This window comes from Ciconia boyciana, chromosome 10, assembly GCF_034638445.1.
Source record: "Ciconia boyciana chromosome 10, ASM3463844v1, whole genome shotgun sequence".
Taxonomy (NCBI): Eukaryota; Metazoa; Chordata; class Aves; order Ciconiiformes; family Ciconiidae; genus Ciconia; species Ciconia boyciana.
In genome coordinates, this window is record NC_132943.1 from 2,586,828 (window position 1) to 2,607,863 (window position 21,036).

General features: G+C 42.5%; 2 protein-coding genes across 3 annotated transcripts; both read left to right on the forward strand.

Annotated features, from left to right (window-relative positions):
* Positions 1–1,587: 1,587 nt before the first annotated feature.
* Positions 1,588–13,512, forward strand: NMI (N-myc and STAT interactor). Its single transcript, XM_072873994.1, has 10 exons — positions 1,588–2,074; positions 2,750–2,809; positions 4,395–4,472; positions 4,773–4,931; positions 6,394–6,501; positions 8,067–8,229; positions 9,190–9,296; positions 9,413–9,605; positions 10,236–10,342; positions 11,308–13,512. The coding sequence occupies exons 1-10, from the start codon at positions 2,066–2,068 to the stop codon at positions 11,494–11,496; spliced, it is 1,173 nt and encodes a 390-aa protein (XP_072730095.1). The 5' UTR covers positions 1,588–2,065; the 3' UTR covers positions 11,497–13,512.
* A 324-nt stretch (positions 13,513–13,836) lies between these two features.
* On the forward strand, positions 13,837–18,995 carry RBM43 (RNA binding motif protein 43). 2 transcript variants are annotated; one of them, XM_072873995.1, is made up of 4 exons: positions 13,837–14,170; positions 16,358–16,556; positions 17,067–17,161; positions 17,243–18,995. In XM_072873995.1, exons 1-4 carry the CDS (start codon positions 14,168–14,170, stop codon positions 17,984–17,986), a joined length of 1,041 nt encoding a protein of 346 aa, XP_072730096.1. In that variant the 5' UTR covers positions 13,837–14,167; the 3' UTR covers positions 17,987–18,995. The 2 variants fall into 2 exon arrangements, with proteins under 2 accessions (XP_072730096.1, XP_072730097.1); XM_072873996.1 differs by lacking the exon at positions 13,837–14,170 and adding an exon at positions 14,190–14,600.
* The last annotated feature ends 2,041 nt before the right edge of the window (positions 18,996–21,036 follow it).

Consider the following 21,036-nt stretch of genomic DNA (forward strand, 5'->3'; position numbering starts at 1 on the left):
CTGGCTAACACAGCGAATGTTTGCAACCATAAGCCACCTCACACCAGTCCACATTTCATTACTTCTCTAAGCTAACTTACACACATGCCGAAGCTCTCCTCCCCTTCTTTCCCTGTGCTGGGAGTAGCAGTTGTGGTCACAGATCTGGGAGCTGATCTGGCCAAAGACGGGGCTTTTTTGTGAGGGGTGGGATAGGAGGTAGTTGTCAGATCGGTGCTCCAATACAACTCACCAAGCGCACACTGTGGCCAGCCACAGGACTTGAAAAAAACTCAGAGACCTTAAACACTTCACCGCAGAATGAAGTTGGCACTGCCTATAGACTACTCATCCATGACTTTGTTGCCCAATTCTAGGTGCGTCTGCCATGGATCTTTTTTATGAATCTATATACCTAAGGGTTTATAAATCAGCCATGTGCCTCTTGGAAGGAGGAAGAAGCCCTTGGCTTGATGAGAGACGGCTGCCAGTCCCTGCCCCAGGGCCACACCTCATCCCCCTGACCCAAGATGGTGGGCTCCCTGCAAGATGGTGGGCTGCTGCTGTCCCAGGGAAAGGGCCGCGTGGTCATTGCCTGCCACTTGGTTTTCCAGAGTTTTATCAGAAATTATTTTTTTGAATGCGGCATCTCCATCAGTAAAGGGTCTTTCTGTCACTGAATGGTTTATGCCTTTTGCCACAGCCCAGCAAAGAAGGAAGACCTATTCCTTATAATACAAACACCTAATCTCAGAGAATGTGGTTTAAAACAAACAAGTTCACCAGAATTAGCTTGAGGATGCCAAGGCTTAGTCACTTTACCTCACAGAAAAATCCAGAGGCCAAACCAGAGGCTTCCAGCCGTTAAGAGATGGGTGAAAAAGAGGTGAAATGGGAGGTGACAGCCGACTTGAAGCCTTCGTGCCCTCCCTGAAGGCGCAGCAACCAGCGGCCTTTCCCAGCCCACCCGCTCCCTACCTTTCCTGGGATTTTCCCATTTTCTGTAGGACGCTACATGCGGGTGCTGCCCACGGGCTGTTCACCAGGGATGCCTCGGGGCTCCGCAGCCGAGGCCCCGTGAGCTGAGGGGCGGTGGGACGCGCGACCCCGCCGCCCCGCTCATGCCCTCCGGCGGTGAAGGGAGCGCGGGAGGGCGCCTGGCCGCCGCCGGCAGGTCGGGCCGCGCTGCCCTCCGCTGAGGAGGCGGCGGAGGACGGCGCCACCTTCCTCCACGTGATTTCGAGGAAGAGGAGCGGCGTCGCCCGCGGGGACCGGGCACCGGGCACCCCGCCGCCTCCGTCCCGTCAGTGCGACAGGGCGGGGGGGCCCGCCGGCCCCTCCTCCGCCAGCGAGGAGCGAAAGCGAAAGCGGGCGGCCTCGGCCGCGGCGGGGAGGTGTCTCGGCGGGGAGCGGAGGGCTTGTGGAGAGCCCCGCTCCGAGCTGCGGGCCGCGGCGCTGCGCGGGACCTGTGGCCGTGCGGGGAGTGCGCGTCGCAGCGCGGCCGGCTGCCTCCGCAGGGACCCGCGGCTGCGACCCCAGAAACGCCTCCGGTCCGCAGCTTTTTCCGGCTGTAAGTTGTGTGAGCCCCGGCTTGCGTCCTCAGTCCCGGGGAAGCCGCCTCTCTCCCGCCCGGTGTCTGTGGGTGCTCGCCCTCGCGGGGCAGCCCGCCTCGGGCTCTTCGCGGCGCTCGGGCTGGTGCGGCCTTCCCCGCAGCCCCCGGGCCGGGAGCGGCCTCCCCGCACAGGAGAGGGCGGCTGGGACGCGCTGCCTGGCCTTAGCCGGGGAGGCGAGGGGCTAGCGCAGGCGGTGGGGCTGCTAGAGCTTCGAGTGCGGCCACGAGCCGTCTTTTTGGTCCCCTGGACCACAAGAGAAAGCATGGCGGCACGGACGGGATGGGCCTCTTAGCTGCTGGCTGGGCTATCCTGTGGAGAAGCCAAGTGAAGATGTTTTTAAGTTACGCTACTTTCACTTTCCTAAGTCAGGAATCGGTACATGAGTCAGTAAATTTTGGTTACTTGACGCAAACCAGAAAGGGATTCCTGGATCATTAACCAAAGATGGCCTCCATTTCAAGCCTCCTTGTTGAATGCAGCAGGTATGGTGGTGTTGGGTAAAAACCAAGCTCAGAATTTCCAGGTGAGAGCATCAGAAATGTCCAGCCGGGTCAGGATGCTGGCCTGCCTGCTACCCGGGTCTTGACAGTTGTTAGACGACACTGCTTAGAGAGCGTCTGACCCGCGGTGTGAAGCCCTTGTGCTGCCCTGGCACCCACAGGCTAGATTTGCTTGGGAACCTGTGCACCTTAGCATCCGTTTGTGGATCAGCGGCCCATGAACTTGTCTAAATTCCTTTTTATCCGTCTCCACTAAATGTTGTGGCAGCTGATTCTGGGTTTTACATTATCTGCTGTGTAAAGGATGTGTTTTCATTTGTGTTAAGCAGGTTTAAGGGTTCTATCTCTTAACCACAGAGCATACAGGATGTTAAGTATGTGTGTAACGGTACAAAAATAACGTAAAAGTAAGTATATAAGTTTCAGGACTAAAAAATGAAGTCGTGCAATGTAGAATTCTTCACATACGTCTCTGGCTTTTATGCTTAGTAAGGAAGGAGGCTTCAGATATCCAATATATATCACTTTTGCTTATAAAAAGATACATTTACATTTAAAAATTCTTTTAGCCCAACACAGCTTCTGGTATTCCATTCTGGTATTCTATTCTGCTGCAAAGAAAACCTAATAAACACAATGTTGTATTTTTTTTTCCAGTTCCCTCAGGTTTCAATGGATTTTACAAGTCCCCCGCTATCTTTAAAAGATAATGGTTTTGTAAGTATTTCCTGATGTGCTACCCGGAAAAATCTGTATTTAACAATAGTATCTCTGAATGAAGGTTTGTGCTTGGACTGCTAGGACAGGGCTTCTGAAACTTCTTGTCTCACCTTCTTCTATCCTTTAATACTTTGGACATTCCTCATTCCTGCCTCCTGTTTCCTTAGGGAGAGTCCCATTCCAAAGTGTCTGCATTACAGATTCTGTTAGAATTTTCCAGTCCTACCTTGCTTGCCCATCTGTCTCTCCAGAGGTTTCTTAGGGGAATTTCCTTTTTCCTGGCTCCTCCCTTGATTCAGTTCTTGCAGTGCAGCAAGTAGTTTGGATGGGACTTTCCCTGGGATTTCTTGTGTTTTCCGTGTTATTTTTTTCTTTCTTTCAGGTTGAAAACTGTTGTCTTAGACCATTTTTCAGTAAAAAACAGGCATTCTTTCTTATCAGCTTCCAGCTGTGGCACGTGCATCCTTCTGCTTTCCTGCACTCAGTCCCTTGAGCAAAGGAATTTTTTTCCGGTTTTAAGTTATATGCAGATGGGGATTTCCCTGTTGCTTAATAGGCATTTGAAACTGGACAAAATAGTGGAAAAAATTATTTTATATTTTATTGTTTTTAGGAAATACCCAGCATTACCAAGAGAATTGACAAGATTATCTAATTTAGACCTCTTCCCTGCCTAAATTTCATGGTTCACATTCAAGTTTTATGTAATCTTAAGTAAAAGGGAGGGATTGCTTCAGCAAGTCTCTTCGGATTTTTTTTTCCTTTCCTGCAGAATATTGCAGCCATAGAAACAAAACAGAACAGAGAAGATTTTCTCTCTTCTTGGGCTTTTTCCAGTTGTAGTTTTCCTGTGCTTGTGAATTTCTGCCCTGAAGCACTTAAATTCAGAAATGCTTCTTTTATCATCTTCCTCCTGCTTGATGTTACCTTATGTTGTCCAATCTCCCTGAGCTTGGAAGCATCCCATTTTGAATTTTTCTTCTCATTAGGCCTGTATATTCTCTAGACATTCTCCTAGAGGAACTGCTGAGAAAGCATATAGATAAACATTTGTGGGTTTGAGGGGCTTAGTTCCCTGTGAAAGAACATAGAGACAACTTGCTTTTATTATTTATCAAAATATTAGCCTGTGAATATTTTCAGTTGGATAGTTAGCAAATAATGATTACTGACCAGGATCCATTTTCTTAGGTTTTTGTCCTGTCCAGGCATTAAAATATTTCAATGATTTGGCCTAAGTGTCTGACTGCATTTTTAAAAAATTATGTGGCATATGCTATCCTCTGGCATGCAGATTCTAGGAAGATTTGATTATGAAATACAATCGGTCTCTCAAAATGTTTGACTCGCCACATATCTTGCCTGCATAATTGGAGAAAAGCAGCGAATGGGCACACAGGCAAAATACATTGGACTTTCATTAATGGACATACATTGAAAACTTCCATGGCAAAATGCTTCATCCAACTGCAGAGGGTTGGTTTTTTTTTTTATTTTGAAGACTCATTTGAATTTTTTGGCATGTCTCACTTATTGCCTAATGGAAGGGAAAACCTGTGTGTGCCTCTTCTTTTCTCTCCAGAGTATGGCAACCCCTGACCCTTTTGGCATATCAACAGATGAGATGGAAAGACTTAAAGAAGAACTGATGAAGTGGAAGGCAAGTTCTATAAAGCACATAGAATTGTGGAAATTAGCTGAAAGATACTTGGAAGACCTTTAGTCCATCCTTCTAAAACCAAATCAATTCTCCCCCAGTTATAACATGGTTGTCTAACTTGTTCTCTGTTCTTCAACGGTACATGCTTGTGTTGATCTCAGTGGTAACTACGCTTGTACGTCTAAGAGAAATATTTATCCAAACTGTTAAAAATAAATAAATATAAAGGGCTTATATAAGGTTTTATTTGTTCCTGAGGAAGAAAAAAAATGTGAAAATCTTCTTCTTTTTACTGTACAGGAAAGAGTTGAAAAAGCTGAAAAAGTAAAAGCTGACCTTCTTCTCTGTAAATTAAGCGCCGATGAAGAGTGTGTTAAAGCAGAGCAGGAGCTGATAAAGCTAAAGGACTTTCAAGAGAAACAGCATAAGGACATTATTATGTCTAGGGACACCCATGAGGTATGGAGAAGGCTTACTCATAGCTGTTAGTATTTGGGGAGTTGTGAAGGAGGTGTCGATTAGAGAAAATAAGAGTAATATTTCCTTCTTGGTTTAAATGGCTTTACTGGTTTGCAGACTCTGGGACTAGAATGTTCTACACATAGTTTTTCAGTGGCAGATTAAGAACCAGTGCAATAAAATAAGTCTTATGGTAATGTTGGAAGAGCGAAGGCAAAACAGAGAACTGTTTTGTATAGAAGATGAAGACTAACAAAACCAGTCTTCCTCTTCCAAGATTCCCCACTAACAGATGAGTTTCAGTTTTGTGTGATGCAGATAAAATCCAATGGGTTGATTCCACTGCTTGTCAACTCCCAGCCCGTCTTATAAGACGTTACAGCACCCAAGGGATTAGCATTTCTTAAGTCACAAAGAGCTGGGCAAGAGCCAGAACCTGTTTGAAGAGGCCTCTTCTTTCTAGAACTAATTGGTTCTAGAACTAATTGGTTCATCACCTCAGTGTGCCACGTGCAGTCATTGGTACAGTAATAGGATAAGTTTCTATGGGCTGTCAAGGAGGTGGTTTCAGTGAAGTTTGGTTTGGCCTGTAAGTCATTGATGAGAAATTATGGCTTCAATATTACAAGCTATTAAAATATAATTAATAGATTAAATAGATTCAGGTTGGCGTGAGATTTTCTGAAAGTTGGTTTTCATTCTCCAATCATAAATGTTTGGATTTTATAGCCAGAAGAGGTCATTATCATCACATGACTTTTGTTTTACATTCTCTTTAGCTGATGGGAACTGGTCTAAATTTCTCAAGTGGTTAATGACTTTAAAGGAGCCCTCTTCTACTTGTGGATGGCTGGAGGTGACTACATCTGCTGTGTTTCCTTCTCATTCTGTTGTGTTCCCTGTCCAGGAAATACCAGATTTAGTCACATGGGCTTTATGCCCATTTCGGATTCATTGGTGTGGAGGAAGTATGTAGCAGATAGGAGGTAGAAGAGGTGTTCCCTCTTCCTTGCTGAAGAAGTATAAAGAGGGAAGAGTAGCAGCATGTCAGAAACTGTCCTCACCTGGTAAACTTTTCAGAAAAGGGAGTAACAGTCAGTAAGATCACACGTGGTACAAAAAATAAAATGTTTGTGTGTTGACATAGGCTCTGACCTTGCATGTATAAGGAACTGACATAACTATGGAAAGTGCTGTGCAATTTGTGGTACACTGTATGTGCTTGGAAACACTAATGCCTCATTCAGAAACCCTCTTACTGTGATTTACTTTGACTGAAACTGCTCCTCAGTGACTGAATTTGCCTTACGGATAGTTAAAGCTATGCAAAAAATGTATTGTGCATGTCTGTCGTGTAGAATAATTAAAAGTTGAAACAGTTTCTAATGTCTACAGATTTTGCTGAAACATATTTTTGTCTTCTACGTGTTTAATTTTGCATTTAATACTTTTTGGGCTGTAGAGAGAACTCTATCTACTAAACCAAGAAAACACTGAGCTGAAGAGAGATATTAAAAAGCTCAAAGAAGACCTTGCAGAATGTAGTTCAGTGCTTTCACGGGATGGTCAGGTAAAGTTTGAAATATTTTGCAGTTTGTCTTTTGAAGGGCACATTTTTATTTTGTCAATTCTAGACCATTGGGGCCAGTTCAGCATCTGAACCTCTATTGATTTCAATGTAAAATATAGCTTGAAGTTTCATTTTGTTATTTTATCTGGCAAGATAATGTGAGGAAGGCTAAGGATATGGAAACAAATACAAGTATGTAAGATACTGAAAACATGAGAGGAATGAAGAAAAGCAGAAAATTATTAAATGGAAGACACTGGAATAAAAAACTACACATAGCATTAGTACTTTTCAAGTACTCTCATTGTATATTTCTTGGGTAAGAGGATGGAAGAAAGGGAATACGTCCATTGTATGGCAAATCAGAAATAACTCAGTTTGCAGCCAGATAAATATTAGTGATACTAACTAAATTTAAACTCAGAATCCAAAGTGTCTTTTGGTGAAACTGCTGCAGATTCTGAGGTGTTCAGAAATTGGAACTTCCCTTGTGGAAATTTCAGCTTTTAAAAACCCATTTCCATTCCAAATTGGAACAAACCCAAATATTTTGTGGAATTTACAGTAAAATGAAAACTGTGATCATTTTTTGTTTATACAGAGATTGAAACTCTATCCAAGTGTTACCTTGTTTAATGTTAACAATATTACAATATTAGCTTTAGCTTTCTAAATGACATTGCTAAGTTTAGGAGATGTCACTTAAGTCCAGCTTCCTATGCAGTCATTGGACAGGCAAGGCTCCTCTAGGAGGAGTTTCAGTGTGAACAGGGGCCTACACCCAGTGTCTGAATTATCTTTAGGAAGAGCGTCTCTCTTTCCATTGGCAGTAGAGGGAATGGAAGGAAAGCAGGCTCATAGATAAGATGCCAGTTTTGAAGATAGGTGGCAGGAATGCTTTAATTACTCTGGTTATTTTACCTTGACACAAACAGTATTTTTCTTCTACACAGGGTTTTATTTTGAAATAGTTATGTAAAGGGGAAAAAAAAGAGTTATCTGAAACTCCCTCAAGTCTATGAAAGCATCTTTTCCTAACCAACTTTTTCATGAACAGTTTTAAACTATCCTAGTTATAAAATACTTGGATATTCTTATCTATTTTACTAAGATGGCAACATACAAGGCTGTTTATTAGCAGACTTCCCATTGCTGTAGAGCAGTGATGCAATTAGGCAAAAATAAATGGCAACACAAATGACTCTGATACTTGCATTTTGCAAATTTTAGATACCAAAAGTATTCTACTTCTGCAGGTGGAAATCCCTGTGGACCTTAATTGAATTTTTACTGTATAAGGTCAAGTTTAAGTTCAAAGTTAATCAAGGGGAAAAAAAAACCCAAACCACCTCATTGACAAAAATCCCAGGAATAGACAAGTACAACTAGTCAGTTTAGTTAGAAGAGTTATACTTGTTTTACCAGCCATGACTTCAATCTGCTTGACTGTTAAACTTCAAAAAAACCAAAATATATGTAGCACTTCAAGGAAAGACTACTGTTCATTTTTCTGTTCTGCGATAAATTACAGAAATTATTTTTTTTTCCTATCTTGATTCTAAAAGATTAAAAAAAAGGTAGCAGAAATGAAAATGAAGTTCACTCACATGGAAGACATGAAGGATGATTATCCAGATATGAATACTCACTGTGTTTTTGGTGTAACTACAAAAATTCCATTCAGACTGAATCAAAACCAGGCACTGATTACTTTTGAAGATGAAGAAGGTATGATGCATATTTGAAGTATAAAATTAATGTCTCTGATGTATTTAATTGCCAAAGGGAAAAGATTTACATAAACATTATGGGATAAAAAAATCAACAACAGCCAAAGAAAGAATACATGGAGAACCTTTCACTATTATGATACCAATCAGTAGAACAAAATTCTTCCAAGGACTCTGCATGTTTTAGTTGGATTACCAGATTTCTGCTCTCAGCTAATACAAACAATACTTGGTGTTTGAAATTGGGAGTATGTTTCTACCTCGCAGAGTATTGTCAAGAATGATTCAAAATGTTTTGACAGCAGAATTTGATTATTTGCTTTACTCTGGGCAGTACCTTATTCTGACAGCAGTTGTGTTGGTTAAGTGTACACATCAGATGATGGGTAGATCTGAGACGACGGAGGGATGGTGCAGTCTGTAACTTGCCTGCTTCCCACTGAGACGCTTGCTGTTTGGACAGCCTGGTGCCTGCCTGCAAGGAGCCTGCAGGCAGCCTGGCTGGGCCTGCTCGGTGGGTAACTCAGGTACGCGAGGATATTGCAGATACTGTCCAGTGTCCAGTTCATTTCTTTCAGTTAAAATCTAACATTGCTAATAGGCATCCCCCGCACCTGGTAGCGATATGGTTTTCATCCAAGGATATTTTAAATGAAATACGAGAAGTCTAGGATCAATATTTGATACAGTGAGAGCATCTTTTGACAGCATAAAGATTCTAGTATTCTACACTATTCTAAAGATAGTATAATATTTTACCTGTTGCCTATAAGCAGTGAGATTTTATGGAAATAGACATGCCTGAAGACATGGATAGTGGGATGTGGTTGCCTAACCATTATTTATTTCTCCTTTATTGATGCAAAAGGAGATTTTGCTTAAGAGGCTGGGGAATAGTTTTGGTTTTATAATGATTAAACAAGGCTTTTCATATCTGAAAACTTGTGATTTTCCTTAGTTGCCCAGAGACTGATAAAAATGGATAAGCATACTGTGAACCTGGACAACAAAATAGCAGATGTGAGAGTGAAGCCTTTTACGCTTGAAATGGGAATCAAATTTGAGGTAATCAACTGAAATATGAAACTATGAAGATATGAACTTGCAGTACTTAAAAAGCTTTAGGTTCAGTTTTTTGGGTGTTTTCAGTCACAAAGTGCACAAAATATTTATTTTTTTAGCTCCATGTCACTATTTCTGGAAAGAAGATCAACATTTCAGAAGTACCTGAGCTATCCATTCCTGAAGACTGGATGAGAGACAAATTAGAGCTGAATTTCTACAAATCTGAACAGGGAGGAGGAGGAGAAGTAGAAAATGTGAACTATGACAAGCAGTCTAGAACAGCTGTTATTACGTTCCTCAGACCTGGAGGTATAGTATGTAATATTTTGTTAGCTAGATGTACAGGCCATATTGTCCATTCTGCGTTACATTCCATTCCATATTACATTCTGTGTTAACTTAACCACTGAATGTAGCAAATTCTTCCCACGGAGAGTTAAGCAGATCAGGAAAAGATGTGGGTTCACCCACACATCTGTAAATAAAGCAGTATTTCATCATATTCCTTTTTGATCAAACATGACCTGATACACAGTTCGTGAGCTTTATTTTTTTCTTTGCATTGGTAGGCACTTACATTGCAAAAAGAAAATTAGGAAAATGTGTTTGATTTTAGCTCTTGTTTCATGACAATGAAGTTAGACAGGCACTCAGATTGCCCAACTGTATGAAATTCTGTGAAGATCAGTGGAGCCACATCCATTTAGAGCAGCTGCTTTAGATTTATTTCAGAAGCTTTTGTGGGTATTTAATGATTTTGCTTTTTTGGAAATGCCAAATAAACTTTTTTCAAAATACATATGAAGAATCTACAAGTGTGCTATCATATATTAGTTTCTAAATCCATATAAGAAAGATTAGTCTGTTCTTTGATGTGCTTACAAAATGCATTTTGGATTACATTACTCTCACTCCTCTTTTTCTCATTCTCCATTACAGCAGCTAACGGCTTTGTGAGATGTAATAAATATCCTTTCTTTTTCAACGGAAGGTGGTATAGGCTTTCTGTGTCCCCAAACACCAACGTACACTTGGAAAAGTTTCAGGTAAAAGAATCTAGTCCAGGCTAACCCCTAAATAGAACAAATACGTGGGAAATATGAGATATGGGCAGAATTTTCAGTTCTGAGGACTGCAGAAGCTTTTGCATGCACTTTGTGAAACTTAATAGCAAGCGTGAGTGCAATATGCTGCTCTGCTGATAATCATATGTTTTGCAGTGTGAAAGCTATAATTTATTTTAAAAGGGTGTGCATGTCTTTCCTTGATCAAATTGTAACATTACTTAGCATAATGTCTGTGCTAGACAGGAGGCAGATATTGAATTGTTTGTGAAGTAGGTTAATAGTAGACACAACAACGTTTTTCGGAGTCACAAAGCACTGTCATATTCATCCCTAATGAGAGGCCTTGTTGGTAGTCTCAGCAGAGACCCTTGTTGTTCTATGAAACATTTGCTCATTCATTTTTTTCATTCATTAATTCAACCCAGATCATGACTTCTTTTCCTGTAACACTAGGCTGCTTGCTCATCATATTCTCACTGAAATTGTCTTTTACTTCGTATGGATAGATTGTAATCAAGTCAGTATTGTGTATATAATCAGGCCTTTGTAATTAAAGCATGGACTAGAGTGTGTGCGTTTATGAGATACACCAGCGTTCTTTGCAGGTGCGTATCATGTATTGGCATGGATTTTTGGGGAGTGATGCAGTCTAGAGTCATCAGAGATCCCCAAATCCAGTGTGTGTGTGCATTAAGGAGTGTAGGACACACCGGTTAAGGAGGCTAGGTGCATTGCCTCTGGAACTCGGTAGTGTGTGATAGAGCTCAGAACTCCTGCTATTTTCAGTGACAGAAATACACCGCACTGTCCAAAGTCTTAAAATGTCATCAAAGTCCTAGCCATATCTGTTCAAGGATATGTTTATTTCCAGTATCTGGCAGTTCCTTTAGATGTACGTGCAACAGCTGATGTGTAATACAAGTTTGTTTTTCTTTCCTCAATAGCTCTATTGTGGGATTTCTAAGAAGACCATTCTGTTGAAAGGAATTCAAGAGATGGAAGATGATGAGGAAAGTGTACAAGACATGATCGAAATTCATTTTCAAAAGCCTAGTAATAGTGGTGGGGAAATAGAGAATATCAAATATGTATCAAAAGGAGTAACATACGTTTGTTTTGAGGAGGATACTTAGAATGCCATATAGGAAATTGTAGATTGAACTCATGAAGTTCTGAGTTTTTGCTTCATCAGAGGCATAGGAAGTTATGCAGACATTATGCTTTAATGTTCTGAAATTTATACTTGAAAAGGAGGAACTACCTGTCTTTCTGATTTGTGTAATGGCACAGACTTTGCATAGAAATTCAGTAGAAATCACTGCTTGGTGTTCCAGAGGTTCCTGATTGAAGTAATAGAAAAAGCCTTTACCAGCACTTGAAACTGAATCTAAGATTGCTTTCTGTAAATTCAGATTTTGTGTCTTGCGAATTTTAGACAAGTCACATACTCCAAAATGGGATAAATCTATTCCTTCTTACATTTTGGTTACAAAAGCCATATGTAATCCCAGTCAAAAGCATCTTCACAGATGTGTGTTTTTACAGTGCCATAGCTTCAGAAGGTAGCTCTGACAGAACTCCAGTCCTGCTGAGGTTGCTGTGTGCCACCGTAACTCAAATACCTGAAAGTAGTTATCCTGTAATTTCATAAAACCCACATTATCAAATTAGTGATAAAATAGAAAAAGGGAAAGGGAGAGTGCAAAAACACCACAGATTTACTCAAGAAATTGCACCTTATAAGAAATGCCATAGCAGTAATACTGCGTTTACCTGTCGAAAAGCTGTTACTTCTAGGATCGCATGCAAATTCTGCGGAGCTTCTGCTAAGTTAATAGCCTGGTTTATTGTTTGGTTTTAATATTTTTTTCTACAATTACATTTTTCCTCGTTTTTGTTCATTATTTTGCTTACTTTAAAATATTACAGTTAAGAATTGAGATGATTCTTTATCTAAACCAGATTGCTGTGTAACAATACTGGGGAAACAGTCTGATGGTGAACGCTGTGTCTGAGGTATCTGTTTTGTTGTGTGTGACTGGCCAGGCTGCTGGCTCTGGGAGGGTATGGAGAGAGGGGTCAGTTGGAAAAAGGCAGATAGAGTTTAGGGCAAATTAATTCTTCAGCGTGTAAAGTCACCCTTTTGTTTCCAGTTCATCCTTCCAGTTCTCATTCTAAAAGATCTTTGAAATAAAATGGAAGTGCAAGGTCAGAGAAGGATTTATTTTCCAAGGAGGAATGTTTTTCCCTTTCTGCTGTCGTCCCTTTTATTCGCTACACTTTTCTGCTATCATCCTTTTTTTTTGCTAGCCTTGGGGGCTGAAATGGTTTGGCAACAGTAATCTTAACTTCAAAGTAGCACGGATCTAATGTTGAAAAGAACTTATTTCCCTAGTATTTGACGTTTTAGTATGCAGAGAAAGGACAATGCACCACAGTAGTGCAAGAGCACTACAAATATACCTCAGGTATTATTATTCTAGAGAAGCTGTTAGTAGGCAATAGATACAGTTGAATATGGGAAACTAAAAGGCTGCTAGCACCACAGTTGATTTTTAATTTACTGTTGGGTGAGATACATGTGACTGTAGCACCTCTTACTGTTTAGTGCATGCAAAGGCATGGATTGAGTACCTGACAAGTATGAAATAATAATAAAAAAGTAGTAGTGCTGGAGTATTTATGGAGATTGCGTACTTTTGCATGTAACAGCCTTAAAATGTTGATAAGATCAGATGCCTTAAAAAGAAAGGGGGGAAAAACTTGATGAAGGTAAAAAATGTCATTAATTTTAACCGTACCTCACTGACAAATGTTGAGAAGTAAATCCTTAAAAAAAAAAAAGGAAAAAGTTTAAAATTCTCATAAGGTATCACAATGTGTAGGAGTAGGGAGAAGCTACAGGTTTTAAGTACGAAAAATCAAAATGAGATTTTAAGTAACATTTTAAGACAGTATTTGTAAATGTCTCTGTTTTCTCTCTGATGAATTGATTATACTGTTTAAATTTTAAAGCAATAGTGGTGTCACGTAAAGGCTGGAAAACTGTTTTAATGATGAAAAACAAGAATACAGCATTTCGGTGATGTTTCTATAAATGGCAATATCCTTTCTTCTACCTACTGGAGTAAATGTATCTTTGACTGGCAGTTTGAAGAAGAGCTGTGACTTTTTTATACCCGTACTACATGCAGGTACTTTACATTTTCATAGCTGCAGCTTCCACCATGGGCCAAACCTCAACGTCGAGTCAGTCAGACAGCCCTGGCCTGGGACCCTTTGGGTGCCACGGCAGCTGTACAAGTTGGGTACAGCCTTTGGGTTGCCGTGTCCGTGTCCGTGTCCGTGTCCGTGTCCGTGCCTTGCCATGCGGGGAGCTGGCTCGTACAGCCCTCCACTGAGGGGACACGGGGAGGGAGTATGGGGAGGTGGGATAAGGGCGAGCAAGACCATCTAGACACGCCAGCCAGGGTACCTTGCCTTGCGAGGCAGCGTCGCTGGAGACCGGGGAGCTCCTGCCGCTTCTTGTGAAAACCAGGGTATTGCTGCTTCTCCGGCTTCCCCGCGGCGCGGCCGGCGGGAGGCGGCGCGGAGCAGGGTCCCCCCGCCGCCGGGCTCCCGGAACGCAGAGCCCGCCGTTTCTCTTTCAGTTTCACCGCCGGGCCGGGGCAGGCCGAGCCCTCCCGCTCCTCGCCGAGTGCCCCCGCGGCGGAGGCGCCGGGACGGGCGGTGCTGGGAAGGCAGCCGCCCTCCGCCCGCTCTCCCGGACGCCGGCGGAAGCCCCACCTCGGCGGAGCGGCGGCCATGGCAAGTCCCCGCGGCGGGCGGGACGTGAGGGGAGCGTCGCGTCCGGTGTGGGGCCGGGGCCGCGGGGGGCAGCGGCCCTCCGAGGGGAAGGGTCGGTTCCCGCCCGGAGGTTTCGGGGAAGGGCGGGGGCGCTGAGGCCGCGGCAGAGGCGGGCCTTCCCGCGGGCCCGCTCCCGCCGCCGGAGGCCTCTCACAGCGGCGCTCCCCGGGCCTGCGGGTTGGTCGCGCCAGCCGGGGTGGAAAGAGCGGCCTCCTCCTGCACCGCTTGTTAACAGCCTCAGAGGGTTAAAAGTGTCGGCGACGTGAAGGAAACGAGTGAATCGTGTCTGTCCCTCGCTTGGTTCCCGCCCTGAAGAAATACTCGGTGCTCAGACAGCAGCAGCGTTTGCCACGGCCTGCTGTCCTGGCCCTCCAGTTAGTGGTAACAACAGGTCTGGTTTCCCTCTCACTATTACTAATATTTCAGGTTTTTTAATAACAGTGAGAACCGATGAGGTCAATGGGTAAGTCTTCATATCCGATCTCTTGTCAGCGTTGATGCGTGTGGCAGATTTGCCAAGAAACGGCGAATGCACGGCCTGGCCGTGCGCAGGACCCTGCGGTCACCAGTGGCCAGCGTTGCAGCGCTCCTCATCCGCCCGCCCCTGTCACTGCGGCACCTTCTGCAGCTCTGCATTTCTGTCTAGCAGCAGCCACTGAACGCAGACTTGTCTTAGAAGTGATTCAGCACAAATGAACTGTATATTCACGGGGGTTTTTTTTCTAACCCCAATAGTAGGCACGAGTGTTGCTCCAAAATACCAGCTGGCAAGGTGCGAGATGCTGTCTGGCAGCTGAGTGCTCCCGCTCCTGCGCGGCTGCATCGGCTGTGTGAAGCGTGAGAAAATCCTGCATAAAACTCCGTCAATCTTGGAAGCACTCTGTTTATATTCTCTTCATGTTGTCTCATTAGTGCAGAAACTTGCTTTCACATGAACGTTACCACCAAAATAATTGCCTAATATAATTAAAGCTCCTGGCTCTTTAAATTTGATGGGTGATAAAAAAAGGCCTCACGTCTTCATGAATTAAAAGCTTGCATGGTTGCACAGTCTCATTGAATCTGTCTCCTCACTCCCTTCAGAAACACTGCGGTGGTGGTCCACAAGGCTTTGGGCGCACGTCAACGAAGCATTCACCCCCGGCGGCACGTTTTCTGCAGGCTTTGTAACTGCTGTGCTGGCCCTAATGTTTTATGCAGCCCAGGTCCAGGAGAAACTTTGTAAGAGAAGTCTAAAGAATTTAGATGGAGTGACAGACCTCAAGTACAGTCGCTCTGAAGTTATTGGCAGTTCGTTCCCATGAACACTGCCATGCAGCATTCACTGTATTATTTTCTTTCTTCCCAAAATGAACTGTTACAAAATTTACTCAGTGTTCTACCATTTACAGTAATTTTTGCCATGATAGTCCCAGTGAAATATTACTGTTTATGTCTGTGTAATAAGAATGGAAAGAAAATACGCTTTTCTTAACAAGACATGGACAATGTCTAACAATCCTGTTTAGGATGGGTTTCATGTTTGCAGCATTGGGAGGTTTGGCTCTGATGAAAATCATGTGTGTAGTTAGTTGTTTTGCGCACTGCGAGTCTCAGATGACTGGGATTATGTTCTTCCAATTTAACAAGGTTATCCATTTAATAAGTGGAGAGATGAGTCAGAGCACAACCCTAGATCCCAGCTCTCATGAATTTAACAAGGACAGTCTGAATCTGACCGTTCCACTCTGAAAAGACAATCCTTACTGAACAGTACATGCAATTAAAATTTTTCATTCTCTTCAAGTTTTGAATATTAGAATCGGAGCAAACAACCTTCTCAGTGTGACACTGGACCTTTCATTTGAGAAGCTGTTAAATTTGGATCTAATTTTTACTGCTCTAAGGAAAGAAGATATTGAGAGGGTGTAAATTACGCTTAAAGAGTCAGGCCATTTTTTACTGCACAATATTGTAAAGCTGCCTGAGGGAGCCTGGCGTGCTCTGAAATCTGATTCAGCAGTCTTCTTAATTAGCTACTAAATGTGCACGTTGTCTGTGCAAAAGGAAGGGGAGTCACTTCACCCATCAGGGTGAATCTGGGTAACCTCTACGGGAGGTCACCGGTACTCCTTGCCTTTACTGAGCATGCCGTGTCTCTGTGCGCAGGCAACAGGACAAGCTGCTAAATCAGCAAGGACAGTTGTCATCACTGGTGTTCCAGATGGCCTTCTGCACAATGATGTCATGACCGACATACTGATGATTCATTTCCAAATGTCGAAGAATAACGGGGGAGATGTGGAAGAAGTAAAGTATCCAACAATGAAAAAAGGAGTTGCATATGTAACTTTTGAAGATCAAGAAGGTATTTAGATTAATGTACTGAATACAGCCGTTCCCCAAAGAATTAGCCCTAGAATGTCAACCCTAAAACAAATGATTTTAAATTGTTTACTGGTACTAGGATTTTATAGAACTGGGAGACTAACACCTCTCTTTTAGTCAGTCAAAGTTTTAGAATTTTATTTCTGTTCAGTGAAGACATGACTCTGAACAGGCTTTCTGCAAAGCATTTGTTATGTTTGTTTTTAGGAATAAATTTATACCGTGCATAACAGATATGATTTTTGTAGTCAGGCCTTTGAGAATAAATCTCTGCCAATTAATGTTCTAAGAAGAGAGGCTTCTGTCTCTCACTGAACAATTTGACTAATACATAAAATATTAGGCAAGAATATTGAATCACCTGTGTGTATGTATGGGAAATTGTTAGGGAAAGCATCAAGAGAAAAATCACAGGTGAAGTGTTCCACCATCAGACCGGCAATGGTGCATTATCTTACTGCGCAACAAATGAATCTGGCTTTCTCTTTAGTTGTAGAGAGTGTTCTAAAGAAGGATGAACATCGACTAGAAGACAGGAGGTTGTCCAGATACTATCCGCTGAAAGTAACCCGTTACTGTGAAAACGTAAGCTCATTCATAATTTATGTGGTTGTACTTCCATTGCTCTGTTAACCATTACTTAACTTCTCTAATTCAAAATTCTAGGTCTTCAGCTCTGTCACATCTGTCCTCAATATGTCTATTTTCAAAGATCAATTTGTTTTAGAAGATCTGATAGAAGAATTTAAAAAGAAGAGCACAGCTTTGAGCTTTGGTCCTTTGCAATCCAATGGGCATATTTCTGTTCAAGGGTCATTTCCAGCAATCAAATTGCTAAGAGACTTTCTCTTACTAAAAGCAAAATCCCTTTCAAAGAAGGACAAAAAAGAAGAAAGTAAGTCCCATCAGAGACCAAAGAGGAGGCTACAGCAACACAGACTTACCACGGAGACGAGTAATTTCGTTCATGATGCAGATGGGGAAAAACAAGTGGTTGTTCTTGACACAGATATATATCACTACATGAAGAACTTTTTTTCCACGACGTTCCTAGTCAATGATGATGTTGTGATTTCTGACATCACTGATGGTGATATAACTACAGTGTATATTGAGAATGCTGGAAGTAGGTCTGCTGCTGGACAGCTATTAAGAGTGAAAGAGAAAATTGAAAATCAGTCTGTAGAACTCCATAAGGCTTTACGTAAAGAAAGGATCTACTATAAGGAGCACACCAGAGATGAGAAGAGGAGATATAAATGGGCGTGTGAAAGTCTAAAACCTGATTACCCTTATGTTTTGATCATTCCTTATGATACCCACATTGATGTTATAGGAAATTCTTCTGAGGTTTTTGAATTTACAAAGGAGGTGAGCAATAAGACTCAGAGCCTGTTTCAAACCAGGTAGAAAGTTAGTGTTCATGTTTTTTACACGTTGTGCTTCTCATACAGGCTGCACTGGTGCAACCTGTGCACCTCTGTGTCACTGCAGATCTGTCACGTGCCTCCCACTCACAGGCTGGGAAGTCTGCCCATGAGGGTGAACAAGCCCGTTCCCCCCAAATACCAAATTAAGTTCAGAACAGGAAACAAATGATCTCTGTATCTCTCATGAGCTTAGAGACTGAAGAAGTTAGGCCTCTTCTGTCCAGATACAGCCACCTTTTTCCTTTTGTTAGCTGCCTTTTGTCACATGCACACTCATTCTGTCTTGCTGTCAGGGAGCATGTGATGAGAAAAGAGGATTTATTTAAAGAGTTCTCATTAGCATAAGAAGTCAGACTGACAAAGCCGGGTGAGCCAACCTGATAGGAAATACTGCGTTGGAAGTTATGTTTCTTTGTGCAAGGAGATGACCACTGAAACCAGGAATGGTGGCCTTTTTCCGTTGCCTTTATCTGCAGAAGGAAGTTCTCGTCATTGAGGTGCAAGAAGAAGGTAGAGCTTTGACCCTTGAGGGGGTGGAATGCTTACTAAATTTACAGGCTTGTCATGTCCTGAGGAAGACCTTATGAGATCGCATTGGAAGTTCTTGACAGTAGAAAATAAGCCAGTTTGTTTTCATAGGAGCAATAACGTTTGTTGTTTTTTTTTTCCCCAGCTGTAACGGCATCTGTAGCATCCCTTGACAGCATGTTATTTAGACATGAAAGTATATCCAGAGTTTTGATGTGAAAATCTAGGGGCTTTTAGACTTTTGAATCAGATTCTGTTTATGCAAATCCGTGTCTACATCCATTACAAGGATCCAAACACCCATCCTAATTTAGGCTTTTTATAAAACCAGTTTAGAAAATAACTTTTATTTTGTGATATCAGTGTGTTCAGCATACTTTGTCAAAACATACAGAGCACCAGCTCTTTTGTCTTATGTACAAGAAAAATTTCAAGTTTTTATGCCATTAAAGAAATTAGTTATATAAAATACTGTGTCCATGTTCTTTTAACCAACCCCCAGACTCTTGGTTGGAAGCCCAAACCTAAAGCCTAAGAAATGCTTTAGGCATTTTCTTGTCATGACTGATTATCCACTGCAATTATGCCAATGAAAGATAAAGTTGTTTGTTAAACTAGTGCCAATGCTGTGTGTTAAAATATACTGTCAAAGTGGGAAGATGATGAGCTTAAGTACTTTGCTGAATTGGAAGGGTGGGGGGGGAGTAGTATTTAAAGGCTTAATCTCTTCCAGGTTGCCCTGTAGCCAGTAGGTTCACCGAGGGGGTCGGAGATGGGGCTGGACATGGGTGCCCAGAGTCAGGCCCTGGAAGAGCCCCTCTTCTGCTCCCCACGGAGTGCAGGCAGCCCTCCAGCGCTGGGCTCTTTTGGGTACTCCCCATAGAGCTTAAGCAAAGATGGGGAGTTTTTCAACCCTGTAAAAGAGAAAATCCTCTATGAAGGATAATCCTTTAATGAAATTAGAGCTCTTTACTCGTGTCCGGATTGGTCTTCCCTTCTCTTTTCTGAAGAGCCTCAGTTTTTTCTGATTCGTAGCATTAGTATTTCCTATTCACTTCAATAAATGTTTAGGGCTAGGCTGGTAAACCAGTGGCACTGGTGTCAGTTTGAATCCCGACTGGTTACTACTGGCTGAGCGTTGCTTTTTGAGTCAAGTTTGACAACAGAACAGTTTGCAGCACTGGTACAGGTGTCATTCAGGTCTTGTTGCCTGGCAAGCAAGTCATTTTTACTGAACGATTTTCAGTCAAAACCTGAAAATCTTGAAAACATCACAGTTGAATAAAATTTTATTGTTGAATCCTGGTTCAATTGTAACAGCTCCTCTTCAGATTTGCTCGGCAGATGCCCCTTTGCCACCACGTCCTTGGCGGTGCTTGGCTGCCGAGTGCTGGGGCTGTTTCTCACCCGCCAGCCAGCATTGTCTCATTGTTTCCTGGTGCTCTCCCATCTGCTGTCTCTGGTCTCATACCGAGGATGTCATTTCTTTAGACAAAAAGAGCTTTGCCTTGCTTGTTTTGTGTTTATGGAGTGCCTAGTAAATAGGGATCTGGATCCGGGGTAGATTAGTGAATAGTAGCTATTGTTCCGCTCCAGGCTTTCTGGGGCTAGTTTTTCACGTTGGATTTGCAGCAGCATTGGCCAGGAACACCCCACCTTTGTCACCTGTCATGGTTCCTTGTAGCTGTGCAAGGGCCGGGCAGCACGGGGTCTTTACTAGTGATAGTGGAGAGGCTGTGGCATGTATGGCCTGTGACTGACTGAGCTACTCTTAAGATTTAACCCCACAGGGGAACCTGCTTTCTGTAGCAGGAAAAAAAGCTGCGATAGACTAGTGTTTGTTGTAAAATGTAAACAGCATTTCAGGAGAATAACGTCATAAGTGAAACATGTATTTGTTCCTTCCTTCACGATGCAGATGCCATGGAAAACAATAGATGTTTAGCAAAAAAAGAAAGTCCGATTTTGTCATTACCATGAATGCTTAAACAAATACAACAAAACAAGTCAGTATTAGATTCGGTAAGAGACTTGCCATCTCTCATTCTCAGTTATTTTTATGGCAAGCAAAGCACTGCTGTATCTATTAAACTCCACTTGACAAAGGCATTTAGTATTTGTGTATATTGGAAATTATCTGGGAAACCATATCAGATGTTAGGCCTAGACCTAAACCAGTGGTGCTGACTCAGTATTCTCTGCATCAGGTTTGCACTTTTAATTTGAATAGAGAATTTGCTCACGGGACCTCAACAAAATATTTGTCCTTATTGCTGTGCTGACGCTTGCTGCCCTCCACCAGAAGGGAATACGTAACAGTTCACTTTGTAAAAATACAAAGCCTAATTTTGACTTAAGGCACAATTCCTACTAACAAAGCCTAAAAAATAAAAAATTTAAAAAAAGGTCACAAATAGCAGCAGCATCTGAGCCCAGTTCCTGGCAGCACCCCGCTACGCTCAGTGGCGTAAACACCATTTTCTGTCGCCTGAAAACCTGAGG